Raw genomic sequence first — 15,296 nt, 5'->3', positions numbered from 1 at the left:
GATGCTGGCTGTTAGATGAGAGGCAATCAGGAGCACACTGTATAATGTTCATGAATGTATATAGCTTTTATTATATGACCATTTTACTATTTCCCTTCTTCTTTAAAACAGAAGTGCTATCAATGTGTCTAATGAAGAAAATAAGTTCATGCATCCAATCAATTATGTCTCACTCTGAGCCCACCGCCTTTCAGCTATCAGGCCCATGGTAAATCTCAGATGAACCAAAGGATTCCTCTCCTCAGTCAACTGCAGTTATCTGAAATGTTATTTTTAATGCCAACAAATTACAGTGTCCCTTCAAGAGACAATTAAGGACAGAGTCAAGGAACAGAAATACTGGTGAGACTAACTCAACAAGAGCTACAGAGAAGGTGGCTCTGACTCATTTTGGACTCAGAGAAAAACTTTTTCAAAGTAAAACATTTATTTAGAGGTGAATAGACAAGAAGAAAAATGAAAGGACAACAACGGTCAGGGGAATCAACCCCAGAGCAAAGCTCAGGGACCCACAGGGCTGAAGCATGTGCTCCAACCATGGGCACATGCACTGCCAAGCTGGTGGCTCACAGCCACACTCCAACAGCTCAGCACCCTGCTGTGTCATCACTGACCCCTGACAACTCCTGAGAGCAATCAGTAATTCCACCCCTTGGTTCGCTTTCACTTTACATGAAACTCCCTTTCCTTTAGGGTTAATTTTTAGACTGTTCTTAATGCAACCCTCTGCACATATAGATATCATTGATGCAAAGTTCTTTGTTGAAACTAACGCAGCCATATAAGTTTGGAGATTATATGTATAGAGATAACCTCTTCTTAATTCCTGCTTATGTCTGCAATGGTAATCATATCTGTTTGGTAAAATTATTTTATACTATTAACAATATGAATGTTCAGGCTGTGGGAGTACTTGCTTTGATTACATATGCAACTGACTCCCTAGAACATGTCAATAGACACTGCAAACCTTCCTGAAGGGACACCTGCTGCCTCTAAACTAATTGAATGATAGATTAATATAGAACCCATAATTCTTAAGAAAACAGGAGAAGTAAGGAAGAAGTGAAGAAGGATCAGAGCTAAGAATGCATTCACATAGAGGAGGGAAAGGAGCAGTCCAAGAGAAGACAAATAAGACAACAAAACCTGACAAACAACATTCACTCCCAAGGTCCCACCAGAACAGAGCATCAAAGCTGACAGAAAAGTTAATGAGAAAATGCCATGAAAGCAAAGGACAAAATGAGAACAGGAACAGCCTTTGCTTTCAGCATTGGAGCAAGACCCCTACACTCAAAAACTGCCACAGCTAATGAAAAAATTCATTTGCCTTTCATAAATAAAGCAGTTTTCAGGTATAAACGTGGTTACCCATAAAATCTTCACATACAGAGATGCTACATTTCCTGTCACAAGTGTTGTCAGCAGCAGATAACACTCTATTATTGGTCACCCTGGGACACTGGTAGGTGACACATGGGTCAGAGGCACGCACCAAAATAATCTCTGGAAGTTCCACTTTCAGCAAATGCCAGCACTGTTTTGGCACCATGTCCAAGGTCTTCTGCACCAGTTAATCCAACCCTGAACAGGATTAATTCCTCATACACACAGACTCTTTTGCTTTCAGGGCTATATGGCAATTGCTGAAAGCAGAGAGGGTTTAGAAACAACCTTTTCTCCTCAGTCCTGTATTAGTTCTCAACAAGCAACTGTCTGAAGGATAGAGATGGTCATCCCTTAGGGAGTCTGATATCATCACCAGTCATGCCATCAAATGGCAAGTTACCCCAAAATCTAGCCAATAACTCAGAGATTATTAGAATATAAATCAACACTAATTTACAGAGAAATCTCACTAGCAGTTGGTGTTGATTTGTTTTTTTGGGTTTTTTTGGGTTGCTGTTTCTTATTTCTTCTGGGATACTCAAAGTTTTAATTAGGTGTAAGAAGATAGAAATTATTACACTAGAATATATGGGTGTGTTAGAGAACAAGGCTGTTTAGTGATATTAACTGCAAGGGTAAGTTGTGGTAATTGGAATGGTTACTGCAGTACAATGGACAGTGAGACACGAAGCATGGGGCTGATTTCAGCATATGCATATAGACACACCATTTACCACTCTACAAGGAATTCAGAGAAAGAGGAAAAATAGAGCTCTAAAGTGAAAAGTAAGAGTGAAAGAAGTTGCATACTATAGCCATTTTTCATTGGGGAAATGGCTTCCACCCTCTGTTCTTCCCCAAAGCTCTTCAGCCACTGCCATGGGGGCTGAGGCTTCCACACAGCACCCAAATGTCCCAGATCTCCCACCAACACATGTGAACAAGACCGAGAAACTGCTTTCCAGGAGAACAAAATGTGGGGGGAGGATCATGGGAGATCTTCTGTACAGGAATAAATGACCAGCCGGGAAGGAAAGGAATGTCCATGGAAAATGAGATCCTGATGAATGGGAAATGAATCCAGATAGCCACCCAAAATCCTATTGCCACACAGTGTGGATGAACTCCTGCTATAATTCCTAATTCCTGCTTCCTTCTTCCATTTTGCAGCACACAAATGTGGCTGCATCTCTCACCAGACCTACATATGGGAGATATAAATCTGGTCATGCATAACCCTTATGTGATCCTCTGCATACACCACACAAGTGACCCACGAGCTATTATTTATATTGTATTCACAGCTTACAGAGCACCTTCTGCAAGCAGCTTGAAAACTCAGCCATTCCAACTGAAAATCACACCTGTCAGTCAGCACCACCTCCCGGGCTAAAAACCAGACATATCTCACTTGGGACTTCTTTGCAATTACACTGATGCCATACAATTACTGTTTGAAAAATGTGCCATGAGATACCTTTTCCCCTGCTCCTTGTAAAAATGATTCCACAGCAAAATTCTGATGAATGCCGGTGACAAGAGTAATTAAAGTGAAAGTGAAACAAAGCCTTGCAACTAATGATTTATTAATAATTACCAGTGGTGGTAGGTTAGTTATTGAGTAAATGTGCAGCTATGCAGACTCCTTGCACATGGGCTAACCCACAGTGTAAACTCTAGCAAGTCAAAGGTCCTCTGAAGAGATGTGCACGTGCCATCACAACCTCTGCACGCCTACCTACACTGAACCCCCCTCCAACACAGTGCAGCAGCTTCCTTGGCTAAAACATCACTTTGTGTCAGTTTGGTTCTTAGTGAAAGAGACAAAAAAGTACCCAGGTGTTTGGGGATTTTTTTTCCTTAGACCGAATCTCAAAATTTGGCCCCTAAAATCAAGAATAGGATCTTTTACAAATAGGAGCTCACTCATGGCCGTACAAGGCATGAAAAACTACTGCAGCACATGAAAGTTGTACCAAACACATAAGAAGAACTCAGGTATTATGACATATGCATCTATTAGATATTTATTTCAAGCATGATTAGCTAGCAACTAGTTTAACATAATTACTTAATAAACCCTGACTCTGTTATAGGAAGACTGTAGTGTACAGTCATTCTTGTAGAAACCAGCTTTCTATCAATCACAAGGAACCATATCAACACTTCCTGTTTAAAATACTGTTAAGCACTGCATATATAGATATTACACTTCAAATAGCAAGTAAACATCCTGCCCATCAAGGTTGTGTTACCTTTGAACCTCCTATTTTGACTTCTCTTCTTGCTGCATAGACTGCTCTGGAAAACACCACAAGGACTTCTGCAGAGGGTGTGGGAAAGCAAGAGGGAATGGGAAAGAGGAACAGTCACAGTGCCAGGAATAGGGACATAGATGGAGACTGCCTGAGTGGGTGTCAGCACTGCACAGAGAATATTCCCATGACCCAACATCTCAAGCCATCAGATGACTCCTTTCACAAACAAACATACTGCTCCTCATGGTACACGCCATTGGGGTTTGTTTGGTAGTGGGGAATAAAGTCAGAAATTGAGCTCTCTTAGGAAGCTCAGGTAGCTTTAGTGACACTAGCTCAAAGCTTATCTTGCCTCCCAGTTCTATCAAGTGGGAAACTTTCCTTCAGGCGACTCAGGGCCCATTCAGCACCCACCATCTCCACCTTAGGGCAGATGAGCTTGGCTCTGCAGCCACTTATCAATGGGAAAGCAGCATTTTCACCCAGGGAGATGCCTGTGCATGTGAGCCTGTGTGTACCTCTGCATGTGACCCTGTACAGTATGGCTCAAATAGGATCAAGCACTGGCTCACAGGACTTCACACAGCAGAGCCAAGCATCAGTGCAGGTCCAGGGACACCCAGTGCCACCACCATGGCCATTCAACCCCATGCATGACATGTCACCCATTCATGGCTTTTCTTGAGCCAAAGGATGTTGAGTCTCCTCTATCCAGCAGGTTTGCTGCATATCTTTGCAGTTTGAGAGCACATTTGTGAGTGAAAGGGGGAAAAATGATGCCAGGTGTTCCTCATGATGGTCTGTGTGTAGTTGCACTTGACTGCTGTAAACCTAGAATCACAGAATCATTAAGGGTGGAAAAGATCTCTAAGATAACCAAGACCAACTCCTAACCAGCCCTGCCAAGTCCACCACCTAACCATGTCCCTGGGCACCACATCTACATGCTTTCTGAACACTTCCAGGGCCACTGATTCCACTGCTTCCCTGAGCAGCCTGTTCCAATGCCTGACTGCCCTTTCAAAGAAGAAATTTTTTCTACTATCCCATCAAAACCTCTCCTGGCACAACTTGAGTCATCTCCTCTTGTCCTTATCTATCCCTCACTGCTTGCCCCACCTCACTACAACCTCCTTTCAGGCAGGTTTAGTGAGTGTTAAGGTCTCCCCTGCGCCTCCTTTTTTCCAGGCTAAACAACCCCAGCTCCCTCAGCTGCTCCTCAAATGATTAACTCTTCAGACCTTCAACAGCTCTGTGGCCCCTCTCTGGACTCACTTGGTTACCTCAATGTCCTTCCTGGACTGAGGGGCTCAGAATTGGACACAGGACTCGGGGTGCAGCCTCAGCAGCGCCCAGTACAGGGGGACAATCCCTGCCCTGGTCCTGCTAGCCACACTACTGCGGATAAAGGCCAGGATGCCATTAGCCTGGGCACACTGCTGGCTCATGTTCAGCTAGCTGGCAGCCAACACCAAACCTCTGTTCTTACATCAGGGCACCCACAGCTTATAAAACGAACAACCTGATTTTATGGTGTTTTTGACAGGGTGCCTCCCTCAAGAGCCACTTCAGGAGCTTTTATCTCAATTAACTTTTATGACCCTGACAAGGTCAGGGTGTGCCCAGGCAGAGGCAGGACCCAGAACCCAGCTCTGGGCACAAGTCTCAGGAAAACCTGCTGTCTGCCCAGGACCAGCTCAGCAGAGCAGGAGCAGCATCTCCCCACCTGAGCTAATTTTCAGTGAACAGGTGCTTGTAAAAATCCCACCTCATCCTTGCCACACGGAGAGGTCACCAGAAATGTCTGAAGGACACTGGTTAATTAATTATCAGTGCTATCTAAGACAAAGATTATCAGTTCTAAGGCTATCAATACAACTCCTTTCAGTATCGTTACATTCACTCTCAATTCAATTTACGAGAAATGGATACAGATTCTGTTCTCTTTCCTCAGCTATTTTGAGACACATCTGAAACACAAATATTCAACAGAAAGATGGAACTGAAAGAACAGTAGCCACAGACAAACCACAAGTGCAGATGTAGTCTATTTTTGTTAAATGTGCCTTTGTAGCATGATTTTTTTATATATAATCCCTATTTTTTTTCAAGTATCACTGTGCTGAACAAAGCTGTGCATCACCTCTGTATATAACACAGTCTGTAGCCCCTCTGAAAATTTGAGTTAATTAGCCACATCACCTCTATCTTCCAACAAATAAAAATTAAAGAGAAGAATGCTTGCTGGAGTAGAATTGCTGAGAGGCAGAAGTTGCAAGATTGCTGTGCAGTCCACTGCCAGCTGCAGGCAGGAGAAGGCCCCAACAGGAATGCCAAGCCCCTGGCACACACAGGAAACATATATATTTTTTATTCTTTCACTGACTTTTTTTTTTAATTCATTCAAATAATGCTTCAGAGGGGAAAAGGCACTTACAATCACAAGATGACAGCCAGAGGTTTTTCTTTTTTTTTTTTTTTTTTGGTGACCCAGCAGTACAATTATTCTGCATACTGCATGCATATCATGAGATTAAATAAGAAATAAGGTCAGGCCACAGAAACTTCAGAATACAAACAATGAACAAATAAAAAAATCTCTATTATCTTTCTAAATATCTTTGGGGAGAGTCATTTACTTCCTAACTGTGCCCATTTACTTCCTAACTATGCCCATTCCTTAAACTATAGGGCTTGGACTTGGTAGAAAATATGAGAAGAATCAGGGCTGTAATATGAATATTCACAGTGTAAATGTATATACCTCATGTATCTCTATTCAAATCAAGGATATGAGATACTCCACAGTGCTTTACCTGCGTCTTCCATATCCATGTTTACTATTGTGACACGGAAGGGTTTCTGAAAACCCCATTCACACCTCAATGAGCACGCAGCACACTTACTATATCCAAACCCACGCAGAACATTTCAGAGCAAAACACGGGTTTCATGCTAAGGGCTGCAATATTCTCACAGAAGTATTAATTGCACGAGATTTGTGCAGGCAGGGACATGTCTCGTACTGCCCATAGAGTCACATTCTGTTTAAGGCTGGCCTATGCAGGGCACTCCGGTCCCTCTCCAGCTCCTCCCTCGCCCCGCTGTGCATCACCCAACAAACCCAGGGAGAGGGCTGCGCTCAGAGCCTCAGCTCCGTCAATTCACACCGACATTCATTCCAAACCTTAGCAATTCAGCTAGGAAACTGCTGGTGGGAAGGAGAAGTAAGGTGACTGCTCAGAGATCCCGCTCAGCTGCTGGCAGTAACCTTGGCAGCGGGGCTGGCGATCCCGGCGGGGCTGTCACACAGCGCACACGGATACACACGGACACGGTTACTTCTCCTTCCACCCTGACACCTCACAGCGAGCCCGTCGGCGCTGCCCGGGCCGGTATCTACGCCTTATCCCCGTGTTCAACCTGACGAGCCCCATCCCAGCCCGGCCTTCCTCCCGAGCCAGCCCCGCTGCTGGAGCGGGATGCTCCGGGAGGAGAGCCGGGCAGAATCCGCATCCCCGGCATCTCCCGCCGCACCTTTCCCAGCCGCCTCCCGCGGTCGCTCCTTACCGTAGAGCAGGTTTCTCGTCACCTGCCCCCCCATGTCGGCGCAGCCCCCGCCCGGCTCCGGCCCCGGCTCCGCTCCGCAGTCCCCGGCCCCCGCGGGACGCGGCTGCCCCTCGCCGGCAGCCTCCGCCCACACCCGCGCCTCCCGCCGCGGCACCGGCGCTCCGAGCTGTCATCTTTATTTACATAAGAAGGAGGAGACTTCGCTTCCTGAAATAGCTGCCGGCGTTTCACCGATGGAGCGTGTCCCCCCTCCCCACGCACAGCGCGGCGGGCGAACGCACCCACGAGCGGGGCGGCCGGCCCGGCTCAAACCCGGCGGAACTGAGAACAAAGCGGGAGGCACCGCTGACTCCACGGGGCAAAATAAAGAAAACAAAAATTAAGAACTCATTTATAAAACCAAAGGACTCTGGCCATGTGAAACTTTCGCTCACCACTGCAAAACCCTGGAATAAATTAGAGCGGGGAGAAAGAAAAGTTAAAATTTATTACCAGACATCACCACGCCAGTCTTCAAACGGCTTTTGCGGGCGAATTGTTAATTATTTAATAGTTTAATAATTATTAATATTTACTAATATTAATATTTATTAATTATTTAATAAAGAAGTGCTCGAAAGGCAGAATGGTTCGCCACAGACTGAAATAATAAAAACATTACCCCCCGTAAACTCTTTTGTGCGGGGCTGACATGCTCAGCCCAGATCCAACGCTTCCTGCGCTCCAGCTCATTACCTCTGCTGATGGATAATGGCCAGCGTTAGAAAAAGCAGGGGGGTGCCGAGAGCGGTGCAAGGAGGTGCGCAGGGGACCGCAGCCAGGGATGGTCCCTTGGTTGCTCTCTGCATCCCGCAGTTCATGCAGGAGCTCGCTCGTTCCCTCCTCTCCATCTCCAGCACCGCACGCCCCTGCCCACTCACTCCTCTCCCTGCACCTCTCCTGTCCACTGCTCTGTGGGTAAATTAACACAGCAGGCACCGAGCTGCCACAGCCAGCGCCGGCAGATCCCAGCTGGCTCGATGGAAACCAGCACATGCATCTTTGTGCTGCGCCGCAGTCGCTCCCCTCTCTGCAAAGGAGCGGGAGTGAAACTTGTGCAGCCGCGAGAGCAGCCCTGCCTCCCAACTCTTACCATGGTGTTGGGCAAATCCTGCCATCCCACTGCCTCGATTCTGCCACCGGAAAAAAACGGAAATAAGATTTTCTCTTGCCTGTGTTGTAAGGATTATTTGCTTAGGATGTCTGTGCGCTGAGGTCTCAGCACTTCTGGAGGAAAAAAAAAAAAAAAAACAAACAAAAAGAAAAGAAAAAAAAAAGCAGTGCAAAAAAAGCCCAAGCCAAAAAGCATAGTCAGGGTGTTTGCACTAGTGCTGCGTGCTTGAGGAAAGCTGTGTCCAGCATTTTCAACCTGCAAGAGGAGCCTGTCCCGAGCCCTCCATGCAGTCACCACTGCCGGCTCACCCCTGCTCCCACCTGCCCAGCCGGGACGTGCACTCCAGAGCCAAGCAGCAGCTCTTCCTCAGCTGAGCAGCACAGAGGCAGCACTCTGCTCATCCCTGCCCAGTCATACTCTGCAGAGCTCATGGCAGCTTCTTGGCAGAAGAAGAATCTTGCTTTTTTTTCCATTCTATTTTTTTTCCCCTCCCCAGATGATGCTGCATTTACAGCAGCAGCGAGTGGGGTGAGGACGTGCCCTGGGCACCGTGGTGTGGCTCCTACAGCCCCAGTGGGTGCAGGACATCTCTCAGGTCACACCAACCCATCACAGCACCCTGCTCTGCTCCCTGGCTGCTGGAGACCCACAGATGCCACAGGGATACTGCTGCTTTCATCTTCCGGGGGGCACCTCACCCTCTCAGGCAAAGGGTCCAGAAATTCACAACATCAAATACCACATTTCACTTGGAAGAATGAAGATTGACTTGGACTTTCAATCCCAAGTTTTCTCCCTTGGTTTCTCATTTCAGCTCTGCTTTCCATCCTTACCTTAATCTTGCTACAACTCTGTGAATAATTGACTTCTTGGTTCACTGCCTCAACCAAGGGATTGCTAGAAAAAAAAAATATAATTTCATGTTGGCCTAAAAATGAATGCTTTGTGCGTCTCACTGAACAAAATGTTTCTTTAATTCAAAATGAGCCATTTTATTTTCAGAGTTATTTTTACCTCATTTTTTCAAGTTATGGTCATTCAATCCAACTCTGAAATGATGTCCTTAAAAAAAAAAATTAAGCCCTTTGTTTTGAATACACCAAAAGGAAAAGTGTGAATTGCTATCTTGTCTGATTATTTTATTTTTTCCAACTTATTGGCTTTGTTTGTTTGTCTGAAGGGGAGGGTGGAGAGGGCAGACTGCCAGAATGAGTCATCCTGTTTGGCAGAAAATTATAAACAATTTCAATTGATTTTAAAATTGGGGATTTTTTTCAAAAAGAATCCAGCATCCCCTCCCACCCCTGAGCTTCCCTCGGTGCTGTGGAGCAGTTCTTGGGGGCACAGACCCTCAGAGCCATCCACAGCAGTAGAATGGCCTGTCACCCCTGTTCTGTGATAATTCCTTGAGGATTATTTGCCATATGGCAAATCTTTATTTCACAGATACATCACACTGAAACTTACTGCTGATTTGTTCTGGCCACCTCCAAGCCCATTTCAGACCTTTATCCATTCCAAATTACTCCTCAGTCTTTCATGTTTCAGGTTCTCCTCTAGACAAAGGGAAATCCTTCCCATTGCCCTGTTTCTGTTTTACAGTTCTCTCTGTCAATACACTCCAGGTCCCCTTGGGCTGTTTCTTTGCCCTTGTCAATAAGGATAAGGCCTCCCATTTTGGCGTCAACTATAAAAATCAATAACATCACCATTTGCACACCCTCCTAAATCACTGACAAAGGTACTAGGTTGGACCCAACAAAAACCCAGCCCCTAAATCCATTTCCATTCATGAACTGCATCCAGCAAACTCTGGCCAAGCAGCAGTGTTGCTGTCCAAGTCAGGAGAAATCTGCAGCAGGAGTATTTTGAGGCAGTGTCTGATCTTGCTAAATATACTTATTAACCACAAGAGTAGGATGCTGAGCCTGCAGAGCACTTCTGAAAATAGATTCACAGATATCAAGCCATAGCTAAAACCTTGGATCTTTCCAAGGAGCCTTGAGCAGGCAATGGGGCACCTCTCCCAGCCCTCCCAGGACAAAATCCCCAGCCTTGGGCACCAGGTACCAGGCAGGGTGGCCAGGAAGGATTATGACTATCTGCATTGATTTCCTGGTGTCCTGGTGCAAAGGCTGGCAGGTCAGCAAGGAGGATGCCAAAGAACCATCATGGTATGGGAAAACACAGCCTAACAGCCCATTCAACCCTGACTGAGGGAAAGCAGAAGAGATACCTGCAGGGAACCACAGCAGGGAGAACCAGCTCTGCAGAGACCTGTCTTGCACAGGAGGAAACACAGAACAAGATACAAAGAGAGAAGAAGAAAAGGATGAAAACTCAGGGAGATCAAGGATAAGATCATAGTTATGCATAGACAAGGCCAAGAAAATGAAAATCCAGTTCATGCAAGTCTCATGCAGCTAGAAGTCCTTTGGAACTGGATTTGGCTTTCTGGAGAACAAAGTTTTCACTTTGTTAGCGAGACAAAACAAGAAATAAAACCTCTCTTGAGGGGGATCACATCTCCTTTAACGGTGCTGTGGGTAGAGACATCCAGCCAAGAAGCAGTCCAAGAAGTTTCCTTGAATATCAGCATGGGTAAAAGGTGGGAACTCTGGAAATCAATCTAGTATTCACCAGGTACATGGAATCTTCTCTCAATGACTTTTAAAAAGGTTTAAAAGGTTTAAAAGCTGCAATCAGTTTCTCTATTACCATTTACACTTGACTCTGTGGTAACAAACAGGTTGACTAGAAATTGCCCTTTTTCACTCAATGCAGTAGCTCTCAGCTACTGGAGTTCATCTGGGAAGATAGGATAATTTATGGGAACACATTCTTAGGTCTTTTTTCAGCATGAGTCTCTGACTGCTCCTAAGGGGAAGCTTCACCTGTACAGAAAACAGATTTCCTTCAGGAACCTCTGCCATTGTAACTTCAGACGAAAAATTATGTTCTCAGTAGGAAAGCGACCAAGAAAAAATGTCTCACCAACATGCACAAGAAACAGCTAGGAAACCTTGCCTTCTATGCATTCCTTTAAAATTAATTTATTGCCATTAACAGAGGTGACTTAGACGAAAGGTGTGTCTCCACCTTCAATCCTTTTTCTGCAATGCAAAGACACAGATACTGCTGCAGCAAGCAATATGCTGATTAGCTGACGTTTATGCAGCCATTTGGGAATATAACGACTTATGTTATTATTAAGCATTATTATAAAGCTGCAGCTCTGGATGAAAGCCAAATCTCACAGTGTAAGTCAAAGGAAATTCAAAATTCTGGCTTAAACTCTTAAAATTGAAATCACGACTCATACCTACAAACCACAGCACTGCCACTGCTAACCCAGGTGGCTCAATTACCCCAATACAATTCTCTGCAGGCACAGCAGGAAGGGGAATTTGAGGACAGGAAAAAATCTTTAGGCTGACTAACCACCTCCCATTTGCACTTAGCTTAAAATGAGACATCAGCTTGTGTTTGCTTTAGTGACAGGAGCTGCAGCAGCACAGTGGTAAAGGCTGTCTCTGGCAGGGCAATAAAGACATCAGGGGGGTGTTGCAATGGATGTCCAGGTTGTGAAGGAGAGCCAGAGGCCTCATGCCACTGCTCAAGGGCTGTCACCCCTGTTTATGTAAAACCAAAGCTGCCACAGGACTTCCAAGTCTTAACGCTGACGCTGCCAGCACTCAGCTTTTTATCATAACCTCCCTGCTTGACTGTCTGCAGCAGGGGAAGGGAGGAATGGCAGTACTGGAGAGGGACAAAAAGCTGAGCAAGAAGAAGGATTTCTATGGAAAGGAACTGAACTGACTTCAGGCCAAATTGCACAACATTTTTCCATCAGCATGTACATGCTCACAAGCCCCCACTGGATGGGGGGTTTATCTTTAACAAGAGTGACTCAGGACATGAAGGTGTCAGGACAGAAATTATTGCATCAAAAGCCAAGAGTGCTCCCTCTTCCTTGTATACTTTTGGGATAATATATTGAGAAAACTCTGTGGGAAACTAAGAGGAAGCAAGGATTAAAATTCACAGAATTCAATATAAGATGTGCCTGGCAAGAAAACACTAACCAGGAGCTTTTAAATTATACAGAAAAAAACTGTGTGTCTGGGGCAAGGTCCCCTGGAATCTGCCAGAAGCCCATTCTTGAGGGCAAGTATCATGCTGTGCATGACACCAACCAGGCCTTCAAATGCCTCCAGCTCTGACCTTCATTTCCATGCTAAATTAATAGCTTTGCCTCTCACTGCCATTTCACATTACTTCTTCAAGCACAACAAGATTCAGAAGAATCTTAGGCTTATCCAAATAAAATGGAAACTGGATATAAAAACACGTCACCAAGAGAAACACTGTAATTTTAAAAACCAGAGAAATGCTGATTTATAACACTCACCTGAATTGAGTTGACTTATGTTTTCTGAACTACAGAGAAAACTAAAGTTTCTATCTTAAAGCAAATATTTTCTTTAATCTCATGAGAATATCTTTATTTTTACTTCAACTGGAGGTACGGCACAATGACAACATGGCAGGACTGAGAAATGTGTTATTTCAAGCTCAGTTCTGTGGCTATGAAATATTTGGAAACTTTGAACAGTATCACATGATAAGGTTCTATGGCAGACTTTAGCAACCCAAGTATGTCTTTCCACACAAAGTTACAGGGAATACTGGTATAATATATATACTTTTACATTATGTAAGTAGCTCATTCACGCTTTATCACAGGCAATATCCAAATTCTGCACTGAAAAACTAAATTACCAGCTAGAATCAATAGTATTTTTATGGCATTTTTGCTTTAACGTGTGAGTGCAGAGCAAACACTACATTCACTTTCACAATATTTTACTGTAGGAAATGGTGATGCTTCTCTGCCTGAGCTAAAGAAGGACATTTTGAGTTTTTTCAAAAATTTTAATAAGGATCTTTTCAAGCAACAGGTTATTTCATTCTAACAATCTTCATTCAATGCCCTCTAGAAAGGGCACAGGCTGGACTCTGTGAAACCAAAGAGGTAAATAAGGTAATCAGAAAGCACCGGCATCAAGGTCAGCTAGACAACTTCCACTCCAGCACGTGACAGCTTTTGGGAGCCTGACTTTGTAATCTAAATAAAGCTCCCTTGTCAAAGAAATGCAGTTGCTAAAGATTTTTCTTAGTAGATACAATGATAAGAGTGAATAACCTCTCTGTTTCCTGTGCCACCCTTTCCCAGAAAAGCCTCTCACTTACATGCAGGGATGTTTGTAACCAAGCAAAGGCACTGTATGTTTGTGATGTAAATATTAGCCCAGCTGAGAAACACCTTTTTATTACCCTGCTGAAAGTCCTCCAGAGAGGACAGTGAAGGGCAGCAGGATCCAAAAGAAACCTTTTGGGCTGGCAAGATGGGCAGGCAGGCTCACACCTCATGTCCATGAGAACGCGCCTCACTGCGTGTGCCCACAGGAAGTTTTAGCCTGGGCTTTGAAAAGGCTCCCAGGGTCACAGAGGACACTCAGTGATCCTCGTCCAGGAATGGCTTCTCATGCACCCCTTTTCACCCCAAAACTGCCCTGTCTCCTGCTACAGGGCCATCTCAGAGGAAATGTGACTTACTTACAGAACTTTCCTGTACAGAGCTGCTTTCACAAGCTCTTTTACTTTGGTCTCCAGGGAACCAAAGGAGCTGGAGGCCAAATACTTCAAGGACAAAATGCATGGCAAGGGTGAATTTTTCAGCCCTGGTAAGAGGAATCTTGCTGGTGTAAATACCAAACAAATCATGTCATGCCTGTTACAGATGTTGCCCCTTCCCATGCCCTCTGTTCATCTTTTAGTCACCATTCTCTGGTCTTCTACTTCCCCCTCACCAGATACTGATGTTTTGTACCTCCTCATCCTAGACTCTTTGTGGCCTTTCACATTTTACCTGAAATTTAGCCTTCCTCCCTTGTTATTTCTTCTATTATTCAAACTAAAAGACATTTTGACTCTAACTCAGTCTCACAGAAGTATCCTGAAAGGTCACAAGCCAGATACATTAGACTGGGGGCAGCTATTATTGGAATGAGAAAAGTGTTTTGGTTCTTCAACTCAGGAAAACAGGACTTAATCAGTCCTGTCTTTAATCAGACAAAAGATCACAGCTTTACCTTCACTAAATGCCACTTGTTTTATAGCTACTTTGTCAAAGCACAAAGCAGATGAACATAAAGTGCAAATATTGTACTAAGTAGAGCAATGGTCATGTTTCCCTCCATTCGCTTCTCCATCCCACATCTCCATTTCCAGGAAAAGGGATCAGAGCAGGACATGAGACTCATATTACCAAACACAGAAGAATGTCCACATCCCCAGGATCTAAACCATGCTAATGTATTCACCACTGCAGCATCTAGACTGAGCGTCTCTGACCTACCACAGCTCCTTCTGATCTGCCGCAAACTTCCGCAAACCAAAACAACTCCAACTGCTCCTGCCATTGTGCCTCTTCCTCCCATACACCATGCCTCCAATCCAAAGGGCTTTTTCACTTCTCCGTCCTCCCTCCCCCAATTCTTTGTCTCTGCAACCTCTTCTGTGCCGCCCACACACTTGGAGAGTGGAGAGCAGACCAATCTGGCAAGCTCAAATAACAACAAAAAAAGGAAAGAAAAGGGGGGGAAAAAAGTAGTTTTCTGGCCTGGAAGACTCCTCTGTATTTTTATCTGGGAGGAGCAAGCAAATCTCTTTTCCTTTCACCATGAACCAAAGGGAATGGCGATGGATCCCAAGGCCTCTCATTCTCACAAATCAGCTCTCACAAAAAAAAGGGGCTGGTATTTCTTCTGGACACACGGGCACCTCTGAATAGGAACATCAAGCTTCTCTTCAACCTTCTCCCAGCCCCAAGCACCAGTTAAAAATATTTTTAACAAGTA

The 15,296-nt window shown here is 44.8% G+C and overlaps 1 protein-coding gene across 3 annotated transcripts in view; it reads right to left on the bottom strand.

The window, feature by feature from the left end:
* Positions 1-15,296, bottom strand: part of NEURL1 (neuralized E3 ubiquitin protein ligase 1) — a 142,532-nt gene that overhangs the window by 74,803 nt on the left and 52,433 nt on the right. The window contains exon 2 of one of the 3 annotated variants that reach the window (XM_071446051.1): positions 9,207-9,270. The exons of 1 other annotated variant lie outside the window; for it this stretch is intronic. Coding sequence is in view for 1 of the 2 variants with exons in the window: in XM_071446050.1 (XP_071302151.1) it covers positions 7,221-7,254 (34 nt within the window). In the remaining variant the exon portion in view is untranslated. Of the gene's footprint in view, positions 1-7,220; positions 7,338-9,206; positions 9,271-15,296 lie in introns of those variants that run through there. One more of the 3 variants, XM_071446050.1, reaches the window with a different exon arrangement.

This window comes from Agelaius tricolor, unplaced genomic scaffold (genome assembly GCF_023055355.1).
Source record: "Agelaius tricolor isolate 1412-34295 unplaced genomic scaffold, bAgeTri1.0.p SCAF_22, whole genome shotgun sequence".
NCBI classification, from domain to species: Eukaryota; Metazoa; Chordata; class Aves; order Passeriformes; family Icteridae; genus Agelaius; species Agelaius tricolor.
This window is presented reverse-complemented; position numbering and strand designations above follow the sequence as displayed.